The sequence below is a fragment of the Furipterus horrens genome, unplaced genomic scaffold (genome assembly GCF_987537825.1).
Source record: "Furipterus horrens unplaced genomic scaffold, mFurHor1.1.pri manual_scaffold_15, whole genome shotgun sequence".
Classification (NCBI taxonomy): Eukaryota; Metazoa; Chordata; class Mammalia; order Chiroptera; family Furipteridae; genus Furipterus; species Furipterus horrens.
Window position 1 is genome coordinate 19,099,291 of NW_028327185.1, and position 24,500 is coordinate 19,123,790.

A 24,500-nucleotide genomic window follows, 5' to 3' on the forward strand; every position below is an offset into this window, starting at 1 on the left:
AGGCAACAGACACAGAACCAAGAACACTCAAGCAGTGTCAAGTCTTCCAAAGAAAACAGACCAGGGTGACGTGACCAAGGAGGCTGACGGCACATCTGGGCAAGACCTGTCTGTGGGGCTGACAGTCGCTGAGACGGGAAGGAGCAGGAGCTGCTTGGTGAGGAGCACAGTCTGAGAGAAAAGCTCTGAGGACACACAGGGCGAAGCCTAAATCCTTCGTCCTTCCGGAAGCAGGAGGGCCCTACCGTCAGTGATAGTCATCGCAACCGAAGGAAGAGCTGCCTGAATTCCTCTCTGAATTATCACAATGAAAAGCATCTACCCCCACCCCCCACCCATTGCTTGGAAAATAATTTAATTAGATAAAAATTACCATCTCTTTGGTTTTTTTTTGGTCTGAGACTTCAAACCATCAAAATCCCTGTAACTGACATTAGGTACCACGAACAGCATCCCTGGCCACACCCGCACGTGGCTCACTGAGCACCTGCTATTCTGTAGGCACCACCAGCTGCGATGTTTGTACAAGGGACAGGATGATCACAGACACAGGTTCTGCCTCGAGGAGCTGGTCAACAAGCAGGTGCTGGTCTGCCGGGGTCTGGAGAGGCTCACACCGATGCTGCCTGAGCTCACAGACCGGGGAGAAAAGGCACTGCGTGCCTTAGGAATCAAAGTAGCAAGGCCAGCTCTCCCAGGCTGCGGTCAGCAGCACCCAGGAAACCACGCTGTTCTTCTGGCCAATTCAGAAAAGAAAGTGACGCGTGATTCTGAGAGCTCGCTAGTGTCCAGCCTCACTGCCCTCGGCCCAGGACACTGACCCTGTGGTTTCGGGTCTGTTTATCCCAAACCCGAAATCACAGTGACCGCCTTTTTAGAGTCTGACTTGACTGTTGTCATAACGGCTGTGGACCCTCTGTAAGGAGGGTTACTCTCCTGCTGATCACACCAAGTCTACACCTGGGGCCTGCAGCGTCTTGTGTGAGCGCTAAATTACAAGAAAAATATTAATTTCTTTTATTTATTCTGAAACTCCACCTCCCGCCCCCGACTTCAAAGGGCAACCTTATGAGGTGCCGAGGTCTAAGCTACAGCATTTGGGACCACATGTAAGCTAATTCTCTGTTTTTATTTTTTGAAACTTAAGAACTCTTGTTAGACTGTCTTCACTGGAAGATTTCCACCGTTCCCGGGAGAGTTCCGATTCCCCTTCCATGAAAAATCAGGAGTTCTCTAAACATGCTGTGAATGGAACCTGCCGATGCTTGGGACCGAATGAAGCCAGTGCCCAAGGTCAAGGAGGGAAAGGACATGGCCTGCTTTTCGCTGTCACTGCTTTTCTGGCCTGTGAACCTGTGTCCAAAGGGCCCCTCCCCATTTCTTTTTCTGTCTGGGCCACTGAAGGAATTTTATTCTGAAATCTACCAGTAATGAAGGCAAAGGCCCTGAACGCCAAGCAGAACCACCTCAGAATTATTTTCAATTGTTCGTCCAGATCATAGTTTTATGCCTGCAAGTTGAAGACATAATGATGATACGGCCCGTTTCTGTGACGCCACAGGAAATGCATATGAGTCATGACATGAATCCTACCCCAAATGTGCATGTTAAGATCTGTCTCCCAAGGCTGGATTAAGATCTTCATCTCCTGAGAACAGAGATTCCAGACAGGTTCAAATTTGGGACATTAAAATCTAAAAATACCTGACACCAAAGCCCGGGACTGTGAGTCACATGGAAGAGGTGTGGCGCCGAGGTCCCCCCCTGTCACTGTGACAGAAGGACCTGCTCACTGTCCCTCTGTACTCTCCTTACTCCAAGTTGGGAACAAGACCTGAGTGAATCTATACTAGTGAAAGATTCTCTCTCTGAAGATCAGATGCTTCCTAGGCATGAGTGAGTTTTAAACTTGAAAAGAAGAACCTGTGTGCCTTTGAGTGTTCTGCCTGATTCAGCTGTGTAGCTATTTAACCATCCAGTGTGAGAAGACGCAACAGAACCAACCCAAGCTCCAAGCTCTAGGGCACAGCAAAGTCCCAGAGGAACTGAAAGAAACGACTGGGCAACCCCAAATGTCCCTCGTTCTCATGCACAGACGTCTGCGGGGGACCAGCACACACGTTTCAACTTTCTGAGCCCCACTTTCTGGCCGTGAACTACTCTGAGTGACATCTTCTCACAGAGCCTCTGCTGCATGACCAGAAACCACGGAAGCAGGACTAAGGTCGGTGTTGAGTCCAGGCACACGGGGGACCGTGGGAGGCTGAGCATCCCTCCCGCCCCCTGCCCCGAGGACAGCCAGACCCTAGAGGCTGAGCCTCACCAGGGCAATCTGGGGAAAGACACATCAACAGGAATTACTTCCAGCTCCCTGACTGACATTTTGCCATTTCATGTATCCAACCTAGAGAACTTTTTCTGAGTCATTAGTGAAGTATATGAATCAGAGGAGTCACAGTGCCCAATCAGAGGTTTCATTTGAGAACAGCGGATGGCGAGGCACACTGACTGCGCTTCCTAGGGACGCGAATGGTGGAGGTGAGTCAGCAGGTTAAACTCAGACAGTGAAGTACCAGTGAAAATGGTGCATGCTGCCTGCTTCCAAGCTGAGCCTTCATCCGGGGAACATGCTAAAGGGGGATGAGGTCCTTCAGTGGGTAAATGGCCTAACAAACTGTGGTCCATCCAGACCATGGAGTATTATTCTGCACTAAAAAGAAGTGAGCTATTGAGCCATGAAAAGACACAGGAAACTTAAATGAATACTGCTAAAGGAAAGAAGCTGATCAGGAAAAAAAAAAAAAATGTAGCCAATCAGAAAAAGCTATATGCTGCATGACTCATATTATATGATGTTCCAGAAAAAGCAAAACTATGGAGACAGTAAAAAGATCAGTGGTTGCCTGGGGCTCAGGGGCGGGGGAGGGGTGAAGAGGTGAAACACAAGGGTTTCTAGGGTAGTGAAAATGCTCTGCGGGATACCTCAGAACGTACAACCCCAAGAAGGAGCCCGAAGGTGAACCGTGGCCTTTGGTGACCATGATGTCTCAGGGCAGGCTCATGACATGGCCCACTCTGGTGATGGACGCTGATAATCGGGGAGGCTGTGCCTGTGCGTGGATGGGGGTACGCGGGAAACTCCGTGTTTTCTGCTCAATTTGGCTGTGAACCTAAACATCCTCTAAAAAAAGTCTATTGAAAAAAAGTAAAGCTAAAAAGAAGATCTGTATCATTCACATGAAACAAATAAAGGGTAGAATGTAAGAAGTACATGATATATATGCCATAAATTTCACATCACACTTCAAGCATCTGAAATAAAAACAATAACATTTGTAAGAAAATAAGAGTTTTACTGGTTTTACAAAAGATTTTAAGAGGACATTAAAGTTACCTATTTACTAAAAAGAGTTTTATTGGTTTTACAAAAGATTTTAAGAGGACATTAAAGTTACCTATTTACTAAAAAGGGAAAGTATTTACATTAGGGTATTAGAACATGTCTGTTTGACCTGGTTACCAAGAAGAAATTTAAAGGTTTCTCCAATTTAGGCAAATGAACCCTTTAAAATAGGCAGGATATTAAGTCACTTAAAGAAACAGATTAAGAATTTTATGAGAGATGGTTCATTTCCAATTATGTTAAACATCAGAAACATTGTTAGAACTTTTATTTCATTTACCCAGGGCCTTTATGTGCGTTATAAAGTTCAAATTCGTTTTAAAGATACTACTTTCTATGATGAAATGTTAAAAAAACCTGACACTGGTTAATTCCCCATTCTTTCTGCGCAGTAGAAAGTGATTGTAAAAAGAAATAAATAAATAAAGCTGATGTAATAAAAGCCATTAAACACTGACATGTGGATAAGTGACGGACATGAGGAAGAAGCTGAGTGTTTTAGGGGTTAAGGACTACATCACCCAGGAAGCGCCCCGGCAGCCGGTGAGCGGCACACGGGAGTGGAGCAGACGCAGAACCTAAGTGGGGAGCACACGGCCGGGCCCCCGCTGGGGTGGAAGTCGGGTCCACGACCCAGGTCACCTAATGCCCGCCTGCCACCCTGCACACAGCCAGGCACTGAGGGTCCAAGAGGGACAAACAGACGGAGAGAACACCAAACTGTCCTCCTTGCTTGCTGCTCACAGAAAACCTGCCCCCACGCTGAGCGCCACAGTTTTCTCTTTATGAAATCAGGTTTTAGATATTTTACTCTCCATGTAATAGCTGAGATATGGCATCAAGGTCACTATTTCACTTGGTACAAATGTTTTAATACGTGCTTTCTAATTTTCTTCAAATAAGTAGTACTGCTTAACTTTTAAAAGAATGTCTACTTTGGGGCTTTTATTGTACTTTTTTAAAAAAGAAAGAAACACACCAGCAAATGGCATAGTTTCAAAAACACCCGCCTCCCCAAACCCACAGGAGACAATCCGGCCCCGGAGCGCCGCCCCACACTCACTGCGCAGGCCGGCCATGCCGGGCGCGGGCTGCGTCCTGGGGGGCAGCGTGCTGCGCTGGGGCGGGGTGCTGCTGAACAGGATGTCGTTGGGCAGCGCCTGGTCCAGGGCGGAGCTCCGGGAGCTGCCGAAGGACGAGCCCCTCCGGTTGCTGCAGACGCTCTCGTCGGAGAGGGTGCGGTACAGCGAGCGCCGCGGGGACAGGTTGCCGTAGAAGGAAAACTAGGGGGGGACACGGGGAGAAAACAGACATTACGTAGCTGAACGCCTGGACTTCGTGTGACTCGTCCGCGGGTCTGCATGGCCTGGTGACGGCGGGTCACCCAGGCAAAGGCGCAGGCCTTCGCTGCACTGGCTGGACTGGAGTGTCTTCCTCCTGTGACACTCTGTGCAGTATGACCACGGCTGAGACGTGCACAGCTTCATTAATTCTGAAACGTTAAATGGAACCCCCACAACCTCCGAGCAGTGGCAGCTCCCGGAAAGGGAGAAGGTTGTCGTTTCAGGGAACACTTATTTAAAACCACACAGGGAGCTGTTTGATTTTAATTTGAAATGACTACATTTTAATATTAGGCGATTTCTGTACCAACCCCCCACATGGAAGGCTCAATCCAAACTAAACAGTAATAAAGCTAAGTTGGAAGACTGGCGCTTTCTAGGCTCTGCCAACAGGTTCAAGGAAAACGGAATCGGTCAGGTAACATATTGGGCTGGCAAAGAAGTTCATTTAGTGTTTTTCAGTAAAATAAAAGACATGCTTTTCATTTTCACCAATAACCTGATTTGGATATTTTAATATGTCGGCTATCTCCTGCATGGTCTCACATGGATTGTTCTCAATTAATGTCTCGATTTGATCCCTATCAATTTCAACTGGTCTATGGGACTGTGAAGCATTGTCCAGCAAGACATCTCCAGCATGAAGCTTTGCAAACCACTTTTGACACGTTTGATGAGTCACAGCACCTTCTCCATACGCTGCACAAATGTTGTTTTGTGTGTTTCAGTTGTGTTTTTACCTTTCTTGAAATAGTAAAGAATAATATGCTGAAAATGTTGTATATTCTTCAATATTAAAATGGCTACACAAAAATTCACCAGTTTGGTAAGTTTATTTTTAAATGCACATTGATACGACAGCTGTCACAATACAATTTAATAAAGTTGTTTCTAATAAAGTTAAAGACAACTAAGTGCTACTAGAGCCATCTTAGGGGGAAACAAACAAACAAACAAACAAACTTCTTGGCCAACCCAATATCATTGTCTACTTTAACGTATCACTTACAAAAGTCTATTACAATTGTTGAAAACTTAATTATAGTAATCGCATAACCAGATTTAAAGGAACAATTAACATAATTGTGTATTTAAATATGTATAGGGTAAGGAAAATTCTTACTGAAGAAGCAAGTAGTCAATAACTCAAGAAAAATGAAATAAAACCTGAATTTCCAACTACTTCTGCACATGAAACCACACTCCTTTTACATGAACAGTAGGAAAAGCCAGAATGTTTGCGTCAAATATAAAAATTGCTATTTACATTTGTGAACGCAGCAAGATGGCTAAAAATATTCCTATTGTATGTGTTCTTTCCATTCTGTCAGGTCTGTCCCACTGATGAGTGAGCGCTGGAATGCGTACGGACTACAACGGTAAACTTATACCATGAAAAGGTGATTTGTCTTAGAAGAGAAAAACCCACAAGTGTCAAGCAGAAGTTGATTCCTATTAAAAATAAAAGCTACTTGTACTCTGTGTACCTCATACCCGACTTGATACAAGTTAAAAAGAAGACTCTTCTTCTGGGAACCCACTTCACAGAGGACCAGCAGGTGCCTTGCAACAAGATTACAGGCACAGCAGATTAAAGCAGCTTTGAGGTGGTGTCTAATTAGAGTGTTACTCTGAAACACAATTAGGTTAATTGTAGAATAATTTTATTACAGGGGAGGCAGAAGCCGGGGACTTGGTGTTCACCCCAATCCCACTCAATGTGGCATGTTGGATTTTTTGTCTTTTTTCTTTGCATAAGAGAGAGCGCTGGATTAGAAGGGAGAAGATCTGGATTCCACCCAATGTTTACGTGAACGTCACCTTTCACCATTTGGGGTTTCAGTTACTTGCAAAAAGAGGAGACTGGGCTAAATTCCATTGAAGTATTTAACAGAGTGGTTTTAGAGACTGTAATAATAATGACACTAATCCCAACGCTAGCAGGGACTGTTTCATTGTGAATGAAGTTGTGTGCCTTGGACACGAGGTTGGCGTATAAGACTGCTGCGTGGTTTTAGCCAGCATGGTCGGGGCCAAGTTCTATCCTATGTAGGATGCGTGGCAGGCAACAGATAGAACCCCTGCTCCTCTGGAACAGGATTATATCTAAGAAGAAGAACCGGGAGCAGAGGGTGGAGCTCCGGGAGCAAAAGTCAGGTGGTGTGAATTTTCACAGCTACTATTTCTGACCATCTGTTATGTCCAGGGAGCATGTGAGGCTCTGCCCACCTCACTTCTTATCTTTCTTACAACTCTGCAGGACATTGATGGCTATCTCCCTTGTACAAAGGACACTGGGCCAGGAGGTCCAATCACTGGTACGAAGTCACACAGCTGATCGCTGTTGGAGCAGAGATTTGAGGCCAGGACACTCAGACTCCAGCTTCTTCAGTCCATGTTAGACAGCAGCCCTTCCTAACCTCCCAGGCTTGCTTTGTGTATTAATAGAACACACACCTGAAATGGCAAGCTGGGCCTCGAGCTGTTGGTAGGAGCATGAAAGACAGATAATAACACAAGCAGAGGTGCTCTGGGAACCCTCAGGTCTCTAATTCAGAGATTCCTTCAGTGTTTCTAGAAACTTCAGAGGCCCACAGAAGCCACCAACCTTTCTTCTGCCCTCCTCTGCCAGGGGACTGTCCGGTAGCATCAGTTTCACAGAGTCTTCTTTTGACAGAACATGTTGAGCTTCTGAGACAGCATCGCCCACCACTGTCGGATGCTGAGCTGCTGTGCACAGAAGCTCCATCTCGCCATACAGCCTGTCGGAACAAAGCGGGAGGAGGGTGAGAAGGAGTGGCCAGCCCATTTGTAAAGGGCTCCCAGCATTAAGAATCAAGGGTCCTGTAACCAGTCTCAACAACGGCATACACATTAACGCATAACTCTTAACTGTTTAGTCTGTTCACTTCTGCTGCATTCGTTCCACATCTCCAGGTCTGTATGTAAAATGAGTTCAACTGCAAAGCTAGATTTCTGAATAATTCAGAAACAAATCAGATCCCAAAGCCCCGAATGAGAGAAAATACAGCCAGCTTTTAACATAAGGCCATGCTTCTCCTTTCCTCTCTGTGCCAGAAAACAGCTTCAATAATTCATCAGATGATCCTGCTCTTTTGAGGGAACCCCTGTGCCTCCCAGAAACTTGAGACAGCCACACCCCGCATCTCCGGGAATGACCGCAGAGAGGCCCCAAGGGAGCATGAAGTTTAAGAGTAATTGATTCAGGCATGTGCCAAGCATGTTTTATTATCGGCAATTTTGCAAAGCTGTTTGGATAAATAAAGCAGCTGTCTCTTTTAATTACCAGTATATAAAAATGTATTTATGGACAACAAAAGACAATCTAGCTGAATTTCTGTTCTCAGCTCTTTTCCAGGGAGAAAACTGGGGGGTCATTTCTAAAAGGTTCGCTCTGCAAACGCAATCTGAGCAACCCACCATGCCTGCAGACCAAGTGACTGAGCAGGGTCAGTCAGGAGCATGCCGGCCACATGACCTACAACACAGGCTCTAGGGACCCGGGCCCAGGGCAGCCGGCAGCAGAGGGTGACCTGTGTGATGCTGCTGTGTGTCACTGAGATGACTCTAGTTCAGGAGCAAGGCTATCTTGATACAGAGTGGCCGACAGCTCCCTGGGAAATTATCAGAATAGCGAACTCCGAGAGACACGCTCAGAACTAACAGGGATTTCTCGGGAAGCGCCTGTGGCTTCTGCCTTGTTCCTGAGGCAGGTGGGGTTCCCTGCACGTCTCCGACCTGGAGGCACCTGCCCCACTGGCAGACAGTGGCTGTGGAGCGCAGCTTTGGAAATTGTGTGGAGCGTGACTGAAGATGTGGGTGACCCAAGAGATGGCCTGGGAGCTCCGCACAGAGCCACGGAGGGAGCCACAGGGTGGTGAGCTGCAGGGGGCTTCCAAGCAGACGCAAAGTGGCCCCTGCCAGGTGCTTTGGGAGAGATGCAAGTTAAAACCCAGGTCCCACCAGTAGCTGCCCGGATAAAATCTAATACCTATGCAGGCAACCCGTGAATAACGCAGGGATCACGGGAGCCAACCCTCCATGCGTCAGAATCTGTGTATAACTTTTGACCCCCCACAAAACTTTACTACTAGCCTCCTGTTGACTTAAATAGTCAAGTGACATATATTTTGCATGTTATATGTATTATATATTGCATTCTTATAATAAAATAAGCTAGAGAAAATAAACCTTATTAAATAAATCATGAGGAAGAGAAAATACATTGAAAAAATTTGCATACAAATGGACTTGTGCAGTTCGCCCCATGTTGACCACAAAGGAGGGACGTATCTGGAGACCCACTATTTTTGCCACAGTGACCTGAAGGGCTTTGCGGGGACGGTGAGAACCGCAGAGGAGAAGACCGGACCCACCCTGCAGCGCTGAGGCACATGCTCAGGGCTACTTGGATCAACGTGTAGCTCTTGTTGGCTGCATTTTAAAATAGGAGGTTATGTTACAAAAAAAAAAAAAAATCAATGATTTTAAAAATAACTGTCCATTTCAGTTATGAGAAACTTCTGTAGGGCACACCGATTTTATATTTTGTGTTCAATGAGACAGTGATATTCTCTAACTCACAGTGGTATAAACACTATAATTTTTTCTAAGCATATATTCCAGTGATTTGTTAAGTGTTTGACAAAATTTCAAATCTAGCTGGGGCAGTCCTGTAGACTGCGTGGGTTACATAGGTACCTCTTCTGCCTTTTGATTTTAGAAGCACTTTTCTTGCTAGACGAGGCCTGGGCACACCTGCCACGCCTGCCAGGCTGAGCCCAATGCAGCGGCGAAGAGACCTGGCCTGAGGCTGGGAGGCCCGGGTTCAAATCCCAACACTATGCTCCTGTGATGCCAGGAAGTTAGTGCTTTGCCGCCTGGCGATGCAAACCCCCTTCTCACGCACTCTGGCGCGGCCTCTCTGAGATCGGTGTCATCAACCCAGGGTGCTCACGTGCACGCACTGTGGGGGCTCAAGTGAAAATGGCCAAGTGGGCTGCTTCCCCCTTTCCTGACTCTTCCAGAGAGAGCCCAAGGCTCACAGCAACATGCAAAATGCTTTTACAAATATTTCCTAGAACTTAAAAGGCTGGAGATGGATTTCTAGGGAAGCACGCAGAAGACTCGATTAGACAGAAATACCAACATTATCTTTAGAACATTCTCCTTTTAAAAAGTATAGTTATTACTATAAAGTGTAGTTATTACTATAAAATTACTTTCTAAACAAATTATTTCGATTATTGACATGACTGGTTATTTTAACCCAAAGATTCCATATTCAATTTTTTTTTTTTAACTTTAAAAGGCAATATCAGTGTTGGCCATATTTAAGAAGTAGATCATTTTTCAAGTGAAAATAAGTGATATTAGTTTATTAACCAAGTTTAAAATCTAGTGAGTTCTCTGGAAGTCATGGCAGTCCTGGGCACCCCCACTCCTGGTGACACTGTCTGTGCGCACAGACCCAGAACACACAAGGTCCTCATAATTCAGTGCATGTGGGTTTGTTTTTAACACTGTCCTTTAAAAAATAAGCAAACCAACAGCTACCTGGGACTGACCAGCCTTGCTCTTCAATCTTGAAATGTGATTTCTAACTATTCTCTCTCTTCAATAAGTTATCAGCATAGTTTTCATACATGATATACAGTAAGTTATCAGTATTTTTGGTCTTTTCTTTTTTCAAACCTAGAAAACACCTCTCCCTTCCTGCCCCCGACTAACCCTAACCACTGAAGGAAAAAGCACTGTCATGTTGAAACTGGGTAAAATACTTTCTCTTTTCAGATGTTGCTGAAATAGCAACTGTAAGAAAACACACATGGACTCTGTGGAATTAAAATTGTCCTTGAACTTGTTTATTCACAGATTCGATGCTGACACCATCCATAGCTCATTACCATGACTTTTCTACTGGAGCACCTTTCTGAATACAAGTACAATGAGCAGAAATTTCCTTTAATTTGATGTGCAAAATATAAGGTAAGAGAAGACTTAAAGAGAAATACAAATGCCAACATTCAAAGAGTTTTACAAACATGTTTCTAGATTATTCTTCTTTAGAAAATACGTTCTGTTGGAGGAGAAATATGTTTGCTTAATAGGTCCCCAAGATGTATCACACAAAGCTGCCCGAGAAGACCTGCTGGCCACCTTACCCCTGACATTCAGTCCCTTCGGGCTCCTCAGGCGGTGGGCTGCCTTCCGACTTCTTCCAGCCGATGACGTATTTGCTCACTGCCCCTTGTCTGTGGTAGGGCTTGGACATGGACCCAGGGACCGGCGGGCCGCCGCTGTGAGACACGATGTAGACTTTGGACGTGTCCAGAGACCCAGTATTTTTAGAACAGTGAGCCGAAGGGCTCCCCGAATGGTGTGAGCCGCTGAGGAGAAAGAGAGACAGAAGCTGCAATACAATCGGAGCTCAGCAGCGCTGCACGCCACCGGACACAGAGCCGCGCTTTGTTCCTGTCCTGTCGGTAAAGCTGGGCAGTGGGAGGTGGAGACGCGGTTCCTCCACACACCCCATGCTACACCCTCGATCTCACGGGCTAAGGATGCTGAAGTGCAAGCTGTGCGTCCGGGGCAGGAGGGTGTTAAACACACGGCAGGCGACATCGAACAGAAAAGGGGCAGCGCATTTAAACGGATGCTGCAAAATTGAGTAAGTCAGATGGCGAGTAAACACCAGGGAAGGTGCGCAACCTCAGCTGCCAGCAGGGAAATGCCAGTGCAAGCCGAGAAGGCCACGACATGCACCAGATGCGCAAAAATGGGGACATCTGATAAAGAAGGTCCAGTGTCGGCCGTGACCTGGAGAACAGGCTCCCCTCCTCCCGCTGGCGGAGTGGAGAGTGTGTGGACAGTAGAAGGCAGTCTGGGCATCACCTGTGAAGGTGTGCGCCTGCCCAGCCTCTGACCTGGCAATCCTGCTCCCAAGTGTTCCCCTACATGGACGCCTGCACCTGTGCACCTGGGAACAGGTTACCTGATCTTAACAGCTCCTCAGCGGCGGCCACCGGAGTCACCAGCGGGTGACTCCTAGCACGAGAACTCCACGTCTGGGCAATGGGGTCTGAAGGCCTACGCCCTCTTCCCTAAGCTTCTTATTTAAAAAAATGTCAGATCCACAGAAAGGTAACAAAGCAGCAGAATAACATCCACATTCCCTTTCTCTAGGTTCACTACGTGTTACTATCTTGCGGCACCTGCATTACTCCTGTCCCTATGTATGTGCCCCTTCGAACCATTTGGGAATTAGTCGCAAACCTTATGACATCACACTCCTGTATTTCAGTGCATGGTTCCCAGGAAGAGCAACAGCCTCCCACAGAGTGACCACTAGGCACTGGTGCTATTGTCCCATATGCAGCCCAGATGCCAACTGCTCAACTGTCCCCGCAACGCTCACGGCTTCCGTCCCCCCATTTGGACCATGAAGAACTGGGCACTGCCTTTCGCCACCATGGGCACATGCATTTCGAAGGCTCTGATGGTCCCCGAGACGGCCCATGGTTAAGTCTGGGGAACCCAAGGTCCGTCTAGTGAATATGCTGCATAAGCTACTCGTATCTGCCCCCTGAAATGACCCAACGGACCGTTTTCTGGGAACGTGTTGTGAATAATGAAGGCATGGTCACAGACCCTATGCATTTGTTCCGTGTGTGTTTCTATAAAAGATAGCTTTGTAACTCAGAGTTGATTAAATATCTTTACCCCCGATTGTAAAATATTTTAAAAGTAAACTCTAAGAATACATCAACGGACTCCATTTGATGAGCAATATGGCAAAAATCTGTGTTTAGTAGCAACAGCATCATTATAAACATTTTCTCTGAAGCTGGTAAACATTCTAGATGTTGGCAACCAGCTTTCCGTGAATGCCTTCCTTCTAAAGTTCTTACTTTAGAGTTTCACGGCCAAGTTCCAGTCACTTGCACTAAGAAAAGGGTACGATGACAGGAATAATGACAAAAAACAGGTCGCCACATGAGCCGTCTACAGAAGAACCTGGAACATGAATTGCCTTCCTGTTTCCCCCCTGCAGCTGGTCTATGTCCCTCTGCCAAGCCCTGGTTAGGCTTCTGTGAACACCGCTTTGTGTCCCGAGCTCTTCTCTACATGCCCTGGCCTCACAGCAGGAAAAAATGGAGTTCCTGAATTAAAGGAACTGAGCAGTAGAAAAAAGCAGGCCAGACATGCGTGTGTCCTACTGAATGGATGATTCCTGTACTGTCCCCCCAACCCCAAAATTCTTAGTTTTAAGTCCTCCTTTCTCCTCCTCAGCACGGTCCTGGAGTCACACCCTACTTACACTTTCCTACCCGTTTCTTCCTGGATGGCTGATGGGAAGTGACGGGTGTGTGGGGGCTGGAGAGGGGAGGTGCTGCTGTGGGGTCGGGGGCATTGGGGGAGCAGGACTGAAGGACTGAGAGGGCGCGGCGGTTGCTCTGGGCTTGGCCACTGAACTGGGAGGAGCTGCTCCACGGGCCTCCCACCGCCCCAGGCTGCCTGGGAGCTAGGTTCTGAGCCCAGTCAACAAGCACTCGCAAGCGCCCCTCTATTGTTCCTTCCTCCATCCTACCAACACTCAGTGCCCGCCACGCACAGGGGGCGCCGTAGGCACACATGATTTCAGGGGGGCTGAGGGCTAGGAAGAGACTAAAACGTGGGACAGGAACACAGCGCTCGGGTTGTAGGCACGGCAGCCAGGTGGTCAGCACTGGCGTCCAGCCTGAAAGGGTCAACTCTGCTCTTCTGCTACTTGAGGCCACTCTAGGACCACGCAGACCGTGAGCGGTGGGCCCTAGCCTGAACTGAGACATCAAGGAAACAATGGGCTGATGACAGTCACCATCGCGGACACACATGCCCCCAGTCTGGCCCTCACATTCATAATTTGCAGAATCTCAGTTCAACTTTGATAGGCTGGTCCCTGGTACTCTAATGAGCAAAGTTCCTTTCACACATATTTCAAACATTATTTTAAATGTTAAATATTCATGTATTTAATCATTAAAAACATTTAAATATTAAACATGTATTTAAAATTCTCTAGCCCTCTTGCACAGGTAGGAGACAGACAGAAGGAAGTGTTCAAAAGATTCAATTTCATGACTGAATTTCGTACAGAAGCCCACAATGCAAGTTGAAATGTGGCTTCAAAGTCACCATCAACTATGAACTGCAAGAAAAAGACACCAGGTAGCAAAGGATCCACTCACTCAACACTTGTCATTTCCACGGCAGTTTGCACAGATTCATTTGAAGTGGTGGAAAAAGTGAGATCAATCAGAAATTCTATCTAGTACTTTTATATCCTTTCTAATAGTCTAAGCTCTTCAGTTCACGAATGGGTAAGGTATTCAAGAAAGTCTACTTTAATCCCTATAAATATCCCTACCGCTATTTATAAATGAATGTGCTCTGAGAGCAGTTCCCACAGAAATTTTCCTTAATAGTAATTAATACCAAATACCATCTGTCTAACAAGGTTTCACGGAATCAGCAGCTTTACACGTCTTCTAAACTCTGAACAAGACATTAGAAGGTCACAAAATTCCAAGACGGTTTTATGGTACGGCCAATATTCTACTCGCCCTGAAATTAAGATAGAAATCATTCAGGAAACCAAAGTCAGTAATAACACTTCTGTATTAATTTAGTTACTTATTGCTAAACATATGTTAAGTCATATAACTAGAGAGAACTGAAAAGGAGTAGGGATGTCTATTTTGAAAATGGTCTCCATCTCCTAGGCCCCCGCTTCCTCCATGCTCTGGCATCTGCTCCCCCTTCTCCTGGAGAAACAACACCCCGGCTGTCTTCTGGGGAAGTGGCTTTCTTCAGCAGCACGATTTGGGGGACTAAGCACCCAGCCACAGCAGAGGGCCCCGCCTGCCTTAAAGAATGGTACCCCCTAAGCACAGTGAGCACAGCCAAGGACATGAGAGAAGTTGCGGGGCCCCGCAGGAACGAGGAAAGAACCACATTCTCCTCCTGTGGCAGAGGAGCATGAGCATGGGAGGCCTGCAGGGGACAAGGCCATTTCTAACCGAGAGGGGGGTGCCAAGATCTCAGGGGCTGTCATGTGGAACCTATGGATAGAGGGACCCAATTTTGGGTGACATTACCTGAGCTGCTGGGCCCAGCAGAACCTCGACAGTTCTGGACTTTGCAGCTACATGAGCCAAAATACTACCTTGTTGTGTGAACCAATGAGGGCGGTTTTCTTTCACTTGTCACCTAAATGCCCTTAAATGATACTAAGACACTGTGTGAAAGGGAGAGCTGGGGAGCACAGGCCCGCACTGTGAACCCGGCCTGAACACCTTCCCCGGTGGGGAACGGCTCCCGCCAGGCCGAAGGATCTGGGGACACTCCCGGGATCGGCCCTTCCAGCGCTGAGTCGGCTTCTGGGGAAAGGTCGGGGGGAGCTCGGAGCTGAATCAGGGAAGGCCACGGCCAGGAGGACAAGGACCGCGGTAGCTGGTGGGCACCAGTTAAAGTCTGTCCACAGCCAAACTGGAATATGTATTACTTTGGCTAATCTTTGAAGGCAGGAAGCACAAATTATGAGTTTAAAAATCATTGTACAAACATATGTCAAATAGTTAAAAACTACTCATGACTACATGTTAAACATCGACAGCCTGAATATCATTCCTTTACATTTGGCTGGTCTTTATTTTTGAAAAGTTGACCTGTGGATGTGCGCAGACACTGTCGTACAGAAGACTGCAGGGCTTCCCCCTGTGAGGGGCCTTTGGTACAGAGAACCGGCCGGCACGGCCTTTCTTCAGGGCTACGCACGGGCCCCGCAGAGGCCACCCCTGCCTTTTCAAGGACCGTCACTATAACCCGAGAGCCACCACTTATAAAATTCAGGGACAACAGATTGAGTTGGGGGAGAGAGATAAGAAGGATGACTAGAGCAAGTAATAGCTCCATTTCATTTTCTCTCAAATTCAGAGGAAGGAAAATAACAGCACAAACAAGCGGGCAGACAGTTGGGCAAACAGCTGACATCGAACCTCAGGCCCCCACCCCCACCCGCAGACCAGGGCGCCCCGGGGGCCTCAGCAAGTGCTGGTCAGCGGAGCGGCGGCCGCTCACCTGGAGTGAGAAGAGATCTCGCTGAGGTCGCCCATGCTGCCAGCAGCGGCGTAGCTGTGGACCACGTACATCTTCGCCTGCTCGTCCTCAGGCCCCGAGATGTCGGCGGAGTCCGCCCACTGCTCGGCCCGACTGTGGATCAAGGCCCTGCCGCCCACCAGGTGCACGGGGCCCAGGCCCGCGGGGGGCAGGCACGGGGTCGTGTCGATGCCGCTGTCGGTGGAGGCCCCTTTCAGGTAGGTCAGCCCCAGCAGCTCCGGGTCCATCAGGTCCCCAGACCCGAAGTGCTTGTCGTCGCTGTTGCTGGAGGTGTTGCTGGACAGCGTGTTGCTGCTGGAGTGGCTGGAGCAGCTTTTGTCCCCGATCTGGGGGGCAGAGAGAAACGGGGGGCTTCAGACGAGGCCCGTGTACACCCGCTGCGCTCCGCCGCGCTGCAGACACTGCATTTTCTGCAACCGTCAGCCAGTCTATCAGGGCCCTCTTTCCCGCAGGCTCGGATGACGGTCAGCAGTACTGTGCAATAAAGTATATTTTAATGAAGGCACGCACGCTATTCTTTTTTTGGACATAACTTGGACATCCCCTGGGAAACCACAGATCTGGCAGACCTGCTGTACCGATACCTGCTTCGCTGCCACGATCGGAACCGAACCTGCACTGTGTCCGAGGCGAGCCTGCCCTTGGCTCCTTCATGAAGACGATGACGCTCACCCAGCACAGCTACAGACGAGATGGCCCCACTGCAACCCTCTCTACGCACTCTTCTAAGTGAGCCAATGATGGAATTTACTTGGAGAAAAATGTCCTGGTCTCTGATTCCTAATTCCTCCCACAATTCATCTTACGGTAAATGGGAATCTTTTCAAGTCTTTGTTCATTATTTGCGCACAAAGCATGAAAGTATTGCCACGGTGTCACTGACCAGAAAATAATCAACTCAGACTAATAAACTGGGACAGCACACGGAAAATTAATAAAAGGAGGAGAGCACCCTTTTATCGAGAAAATGCTTCTATGACAAATGACAGTGCTGGCCCTGGGTGCAGGCGGAAGAGCCGGTCTGAGCCACAGGGGGAGGACGCTGCCGTCCCGCGCCCCTCTCTGCGCTGTGACGCAGAGTTCACACGATTAATCGCGGACCCACGGAACCATCCCTGTGCGGGCACGAGCAAGCACCGAGGCGGGCTCTCTGCAGAGGAGATAGGAGGGCTTTGGGGTCCCTGGGAGACAAACTATGCGGAGGACAGAGGAAGTGTCCCCCCCTAAGGAGGTGCTCACATGGGCCCTCTGCACAGTCTGGGGACACGAACAAGACCTGGAGCGTCAGCAAAGGCTGTGGAATCGAGTCAGGCTCTGATCCTTCTTTCACTCAGAATGATCAGATCTTTAAGCAAATCCCTGACCTTTTTATCATACATTGATATTCTTACATCTACTCCCACTAAGAGATTTGTAAAAATGGAATTAAACAGATACTGTAAAGCTGACTCAGACAGGACCCAGACACACAGAGAGGGGACAGTCATATGTGTGCAACAAAGAGGCACGACACACTCAACCCAGGAGCCAGTAACATCTCTTCACCTGCCAATTAAAAAAACTAAGCTACTGAAAAATGTTGGCCTTGCTTGTCAACAACCAACAATCCACGTTTTCATGCTCAACTGCGACTTTTGTTTCACGGAGCTGGTCACCTGTGAGACTCACCCTCAGGGCTGTGGCTGGAAGCACACACATTGCCCCGTGCGCATCAGCTGCCATGGCTGTCAGGACCCTTCGGTAACTGTGTGTGCAGAGACCAGCCAGCTGCGGGCAGTGTCCCCAACCAGACACGTAACGGGCTGCACCAGGAACACGATCTAGTAACGATCACTGCTGGGCATCAGGGTCAAAGGCGGAGAGTGCGCTCATGGCTTTGCCGTGATTTACTCTGTGACCTTGCCCTTGAAGCTGTTCATAAATCAAGGAGAGACGAGTCCTTGACTTTCTGTTTCTTTTTTGCGCTTGGCTCTCAGAGGCCTGCCAGGCCAAGCACACGCTGCGGATTGCCCCGGCAACAAAGCTGAGAAGGCATCAGCATGGCTACGTGGTGCCCGCGCACCAAGAAAGGACTTACGTGAGACAGCTTGTTAGGGGAATCTTTGCACGTTCCTTCCTTCTGCAGGCCTCGCTCTTTGTAGGAACTCAGGACTTTGGAGGGTGGGCCATGCCATTTGGTTTCTGTCACATAAAGAGAGAAGAGCTGAGTATCTAATTTCTACGGGTAACAAAAGAGCAAAGAAACACAGGAGCTGAACAAATGACATGGTAACAATAAATAGGATCCCGGTTTGAGGACTTTCTGGTCTTACAGCGGGGCTGTCGTAGGAGTGGGTAGGACACTCACCAAAAAGGTAATAATGGTCCATTTCCACAGGCACCATTGCCTGCGTGACCATGTCCCCAGTGACATCAGGGGAGGGGCTGACACATGGCACGTGGCAGAACCCAAACGTGGGCTGAGTGAACGAGCGATGGAACAGGAGAGGGAGGGGAAGGGGGGCGGGGATGGGGGGCTGACCACGGGGCTCCGCATTACCCAGGTGCCTGCTCCCGTCCGCGATGTCCTCCCGCTCCCTGGCTCCTTCACACTCCAGCGGCCCTGGGCCCTGGTGCTCGAGCAGCAGGGGAGACTGGCACCTGGAAAGAACACAGAGCTGAGCCCAGCCCACCACCGCCGTCCCGCCTGCGCGTCCCAGTGTGCCGGCTTCCACACGGGCCCCCGAGGGGAGCCCATCCGTGGCGGGTGTGCAGTGTCTGCTGACCCAGCCCCGTCAGAGAAGCTTCAAGCATCTGGAGTCGTGGCTCTAGTTTCCCCACTGAGTCAGCGGAGGCACCTGGATGGCAGTTTTTACAGATGAAGAAAGGCCACTGACACAAGCAAGTAAAAGGCCTGTCCAAGATCAGGACACCTGTCCCCAACAAGCTAGAAAGGAGACCACCGCTTTCATTTTTCTTGTGCCCAGAATACATGCCACTGATACTTCTTTACGTTACATGTTGTAAGAAAGGAAAATAAGATTGATTGGCTCTAGGCTACCTCTAGGTGGACTTTATTTATGAAAACCCCAAATATGGCAATATAAATTTACAAAAGAAATAAACCTCAGGAAACTTTATTATAAAGTGATTCTCATTTATAGAATCCCAGCTACAGATCCTGGTTTGCATAAAAAGCCAGGAATGGTTTCTCCATCAATACAAAAAACTCTCCTCTCCTTTAAAAATGCAACAGTTCTGCTGAGAAAAATATATTTCTGTGTAACTTTTAAGAACTCCATCTATCATTTAAGGAATGGGGCACATAACTCAGACTGAACAAATCTACTTCTGAGCCCCAGCTGGTAGGAAAGAGGGCTCCAGGGACAAACACTTCCCTCTGGTGACAGAATCCCTTCCCCGTCTGACTTGGCCATTCTCCCCAAATCCGCACACCCGACCCCTTCCCAAGCAGAGGAGAGCCTTGGCTGAGAAGCAGCAGGACACACAGCCGAGGGGCAGCCCACCCTCGCCTGCGGGGCACAGGGCCTCGCCTCCGCTGTCTTCCCCCAGGTGTGGAACTGTTTCCCTGAGTTAGTGCACCGCCAGTTCAGCGTCTCTGTGTCCCCAGGTGTCCTCGGGCTCTACCTGACCTGCTGGCACCTGGGCTCCAGGTGAAAAGACACTACAAGGACTAGTCCTCAGCCCCCATGGGAGGCAGCCTTCTACCCTTTTCTACCAGAAAGAAGAGGTGCCGAAGGCTAAACCCGCCTTCTCTGCCTCTGGGCTCTGTTTCAGAGAAAAAGCACTTCCAAGAGAGGCTGTGAATTTATTCCTCATCAGCAATTTAAGTGAGGGGACACTCCCTAGGGCACTCCCCAGAGAGTCCCCAAGTCCTTAATTTTTACATGCTCAAAGACTTTCCTTATCCCAAAGAAAGAGCAGACAAGCCGAGAATACCGACAAACAAGCACCAGCTACCTAGACAGAAACAACGAGTTTTCTGGCCTCGACAGACTCCCCAGAAGGCCACCTGACATCTTTACATCCCCAACAGGCTCATGCAGCCACGCAGCCCCTCAAACGCCCCCCCTCCCCCAGGGCCCAGCAGAAGCTGGGGGTGAGCATACCCGTCATAGCCCACTTGCGGTCTCCAGGGCCCGCTCCCGCCAGGTCCAGGGTCGCTGGAGGATGACTGGTTGCTGGGCGAACTTCTGCAACGGGGACTAGAATCATTAACAGGGCACTGAGCTCCCTGCGGTGCCAACGTCTTCACCTGGCTTGTTTTACAAATGAATTTCCATTCACGAGGAAGATACATGTTGCAAGGTGGAACAGCAGAAAGCGTGGACATGTAAATGAAGACTTGGTGATGCCGTGAGACCTCAGGTGGCTTATGGCTGGCACCTGATCACACAGAAGACGTGGCTGGAACAAGCCCTCACATCTGAAGGGTCACTGTGCAGACCGCAACTCGGTGAAATGCGGAAAAACAGCCACACAACCCCCAGGAACACAGTTGTGAAAACATCACTACTAGCTGGTGTACAAAACTTAACGTGACACATTTTGATTTCGTATTTAAAACCTATGCAGAGAGAAAACCCTAAATTTGGCAGGAACATGTATTTTCACACATCTATTGAATGCAATCTCATTTAGTCTGTTTATTTCAGATACACACAAATGAGTAATAATCATGAGAATATACTTGGTGAAGGCGAGCTTGTCATTTGCTATAAGAACCCTCCTGGTTCTTTCCTATACTTTACTAATTTCTACTTTATTAAGGGAGGTCCTGCAGACGCCTTCCCTGCCAGCCGTCACCTCTTTCACCTGGGCTACCTGGGTGCACTTCTGTGAATATGGGGAGTTTATAAACTCAACAGACGTTTGAGTGAGGGCACCCAGAGCCAAGATGACTTAATGTCAAGTTAAAGTAACACCTTCCCTGCATTCATTCTGGAAAGAACAATGGGAGAAAGCAGAGGAAGACCCATGGTTTTATTTATCAACTAATTACCATGAAAAGCTGCAGAGGCTTACTATGGGCCAGGAACGGTTCTAAGCAGTTTACACATACTGACTGATTCAAGGCTCGTGAGGCCCCGCAGAGGTCTCTGCTGTTACTGAGTTTGCTTCTCAGGAGAGCAAACTGGAGCTTGGGGAGGACGGGCAGCCACAAGCTCAGGGTAACGAAGCGTCAGCGTGCAGGCCCAGCGCCCGTGCTCGCGACGGTGGGACCAGAGCTCGCAGGGCTGCTCTGAGGACAAGCTGGTGTCTCTGCAGTCACAGGTCACGTGCAAGCGGAGCCAAAGCATGTGGGGTCAACAAGACCCAAGCCAGTTCACGGATTTGTTCAGTCAGAACAACCTACGCAAATTATGCACTGAAAAATGCTCGCCAGCTTCTAATGCCGTGGCTTCAGCTGTCAGTGCATTCCCACTGAAAAAGTCATTTTAAACTCAACTCACTTTGCTTAAAATAAGGGAAAAGTGAAGAAATGCCAATGATCTAGGACCTCTTAAAACACTGCCCCCATTAGGATGATGGGATTTAATCATCGATTTGGCAGTTTTATTTATACCCAGACCTATTCACATGAATCTAGAGGGTCTTGCACAACAGTTGCTTGGGGTCTTTCCCAAGACGGTTTAGAGACTGAGCTGACCAGGTGGGTCACGGGCGGTGGGTGACGGATGGTGGGTGAAGGCTGTGGTTAGGACCTTCACTTTCTTTAGAATTTATTTTTCAGCTCCAGCTGACATACAACACATACGATATTGTGTGTATGTAACTGCAGGTGTTCAAAATAGAGACAGGACATCGCAGGGCCAGCAGCAGGGCAGCTCCAAGCGCCCCTGCGTCTGGGACCTGCCCCAGCCCTGCTTGCCAACGCGCTCAGAACCCACGCAGCCCAAAGCCAAGCCTGTCCCCGCCGTCCGAAGTCGCGGTGCCGCTGTACCTGGTGCCCTCGGGCAGCTTGCGGTCGAAGGAGGTGCTGCGCGGGATGGCGGCCTGGGCCTGCTGGAGCAGCTGCTGGCACTGCAGCCGGTCGGGCGTGCCGGGCGCGGGGGAGGCTCTGGGCAGCGGCTGCAGGGCCGGCGTGGGCACCCGGTGCCACGTGGTGTTCCTCCGGAAGGGGGTCTTGTACTCGCAGGGGGTGCCCTCGCTGTCCAGTTTGTACTCCACCATGGGAATCCGGCAGAGCTCCGAACACCCCCTGTGGAGCCAAGGAGAGACGGTGAGAGGGGAGGCTGCAGCCGCGGGCAGGGCTCCTGCGGGGCCGCGTGTGCTCGTCAGGGCTCGCAGACCCCAGGGCGGGGGTGTCCCATCCAGGGAGCGGCGCACCGACAGTAACCGCGTGCCTGACTCTCCGGCTCCTCTCCTGCCTCCACTCACTGAGCTCGGGACGCAAAGGGGTTCTCTCTGTGTCCTCAGCCTACTGCTGCGCTTCCCCCATGAGGGGGACACGGCTGTGTGGTGACCTGAATGCTGAAATACCGGGCATGGAGCTCCTGCCCCGGCGCCCCACTGAGGAACTAAGAGGGGTGACACCTGGCACATGGGGCCTCCAGGGCCCGGCAGGTTGTCAAATAACATAAGCACATCCTGGAGATGACAGCTCAGCGGAGAGCAATCAGGGCCACTAAACGCCTTGTTCAAAGGGACCGGCAGAGCCAGGCGAAACTCCTGCCACCACGTTCCTGCCCAAGGACCCTGGCAGTGACACGCTCCAAACTTAAGCAAGCCATTCCCAGGGACAATGGAAACGTGGGTCGTCTTGTTTGTGGTGACTGCACCACATGTGACAAAACTCAGCTGCACACATCGTACACGCACACACCCTGTGTATCTGCCATACTCAATCAAGCTGCAAAAAAGAACTTAACAGGGACAGAGCTTCCTTCTGCCCTGGAGCCTTGCTATTCACAGAAGCCTCTGGTCATGGCGGCCTTCCAGGAGGCCAGTCCGCTCAGTGACCAAAGCACTGGGCCACGTCTGACGCCGTGTAAAACTGGGGGTGGCAGATGGTCGCCGGCTTCTCTGTCCGTCGCCCCGTATTACAAATGCCCCTGAGATCCCCCTTCCTGGAAACGTCCACATACCTCACGCTCCCTCTAGAGCTGCGTGGCCAACACGGCCGCCCGGGCAATGCGATGGCGAGCCCGTGACACGGAGCAGGGCAGCTGAGGAGAGTGGCAACCGAGGTCCAAGTCCCCCTTCGGACCTCACACCTGATGCCTTTCTCTCTCAGTATGGCTGGAATAACGAGGGGGTGTGGGCCTGCTTTTCCAACCGTGAGTTTTATGAAATCTAAACACAGCAAGTGTTTGGATGAAAATGTCCCATCTAGCACTGACTGTAAGTGTAAAATGCACCCTGGATTTCAGAGACCTAATGGAAAAAATAGTATGAACCATCTCACTAATAACTTTTAATATTTATTGACTGTTGAAATGATAATATTTGAGATATTAAGTTAAACAAAATATGATTAAAAATAATTTCACCTGTTTTTAAATAAAACAGTTTCACATGGCTGCTAGAAAATTCAGCAGTCTGGCCCCCCCACAGCGCCTGCATATCTTGTCGTCCCCCACTGTCTGTGCCCTGTGTCCCCGTCCTGACAATCACACTTCCCAATATGGCCCGAGACTCAGCTAAAACCCCACTTCTTCCCTAGATTTGAGGACAGGCCAGCAGCGAGCCATCTGCTGTCAGCACTGTGCCCTAAGGGGAGGCACAGGCCCGTGGGCAGAGGAGGGGCTGGACTTCAGGCGTCCCTCGGCGAGCCTTTGGGACGCAAACCAGCAAGTGCACACAGCAGTCCTTCCCAGGCTTCTGGTGACCTGGGCTGTTTACGGTCCGGTCCAGGGGGACTCAGGATATGCTGGGGCTCTCCTGATGGACGGTTATTGCCGTTAGGCATCTCATGCGTATGTCGTGTCTCTCCAGGTAGTCTGCAAACTTCTCGGGCAGACCTGGATTTATCTTTAACCCACCTGCATACGTGGAATTGTGCGCAATGAACATGGGTGATAAAAGGCTTTAATAGTTTAGCCCTGGCCAGTGTGGCTCAGTTGGCTGGAGGGTCGTCCTGAGGACAGAAGGGTTGTGGGCCTGAATAACAGTCAGGGTGCAGACCCAGGCTGCGGTTTGATCCCCAGATGGGAATGCATATGAGGAGGCAACCAATCAATGTTTCTCTCCCCTTTCCCAAAAGAGGATAAAACAAACTTCAATAGTTTTAAATTGCCTCATATTAATCTGCCCAGATATTTTAAGTGGCAATTATATAATCAGGAATCAGAGACACATATCACCTTTTCTATTGAATCTGAACAAAGTGAAAAACAAAATTAGTGAAAACTGTCACAATCAAGGGAAAACCCGAGTGGTTTTCAGTCACCACAGTCACTCTCTTAAACTGGTGTTACAGCTCCCCAAGGTCATGTTCTATGTGCGCTCCCATGTGCTCAAATGACCAGCCAAGGACATCAGACCCTTAGACTAAAAGTAGGATTTAAGTCAGACCTCCCTCAAGTTTCCCACTGATTGCACAGAGCAATCAGCATGGTTAACTGACCCAT

General features: G+C 49.2%; 1 protein-coding gene across 1 annotated transcript in view; it reads right to left on the bottom strand.

Annotated features, from left to right (window-relative positions):
* Positions 1 to 24,500, bottom strand: part of SIPA1L2 (signal induced proliferation associated 1 like 2) — a 182,693-nt gene that overhangs the window by 14,691 nt on the left and 143,502 nt on the right. Inside the window, exons 11-18 of the mRNA XM_090263474.1 lie at positions 21,872 to 22,129; positions 20,037 to 20,120; positions 18,467 to 18,567; positions 18,005 to 18,108; positions 15,889 to 16,253; positions 10,932 to 11,156; positions 7,355 to 7,508; positions 4,467 to 4,686 (exon numbers count right to left, since the gene is read on the bottom strand). Coding sequence (XP_090119600.1) covers positions 4,467 to 4,686; positions 7,355 to 7,508; positions 10,932 to 11,156; positions 15,889 to 16,253; positions 18,005 to 18,108; positions 18,467 to 18,567; positions 20,037 to 20,120; positions 21,872 to 22,129 — 1,511 coding nt within the window. The remainder of the gene's footprint in view (positions 1 to 4,466; positions 4,687 to 7,354; positions 7,509 to 10,931; positions 11,157 to 15,888; positions 16,254 to 18,004; positions 18,109 to 18,466; positions 18,568 to 20,036; positions 20,121 to 21,871; positions 22,130 to 24,500) is intronic.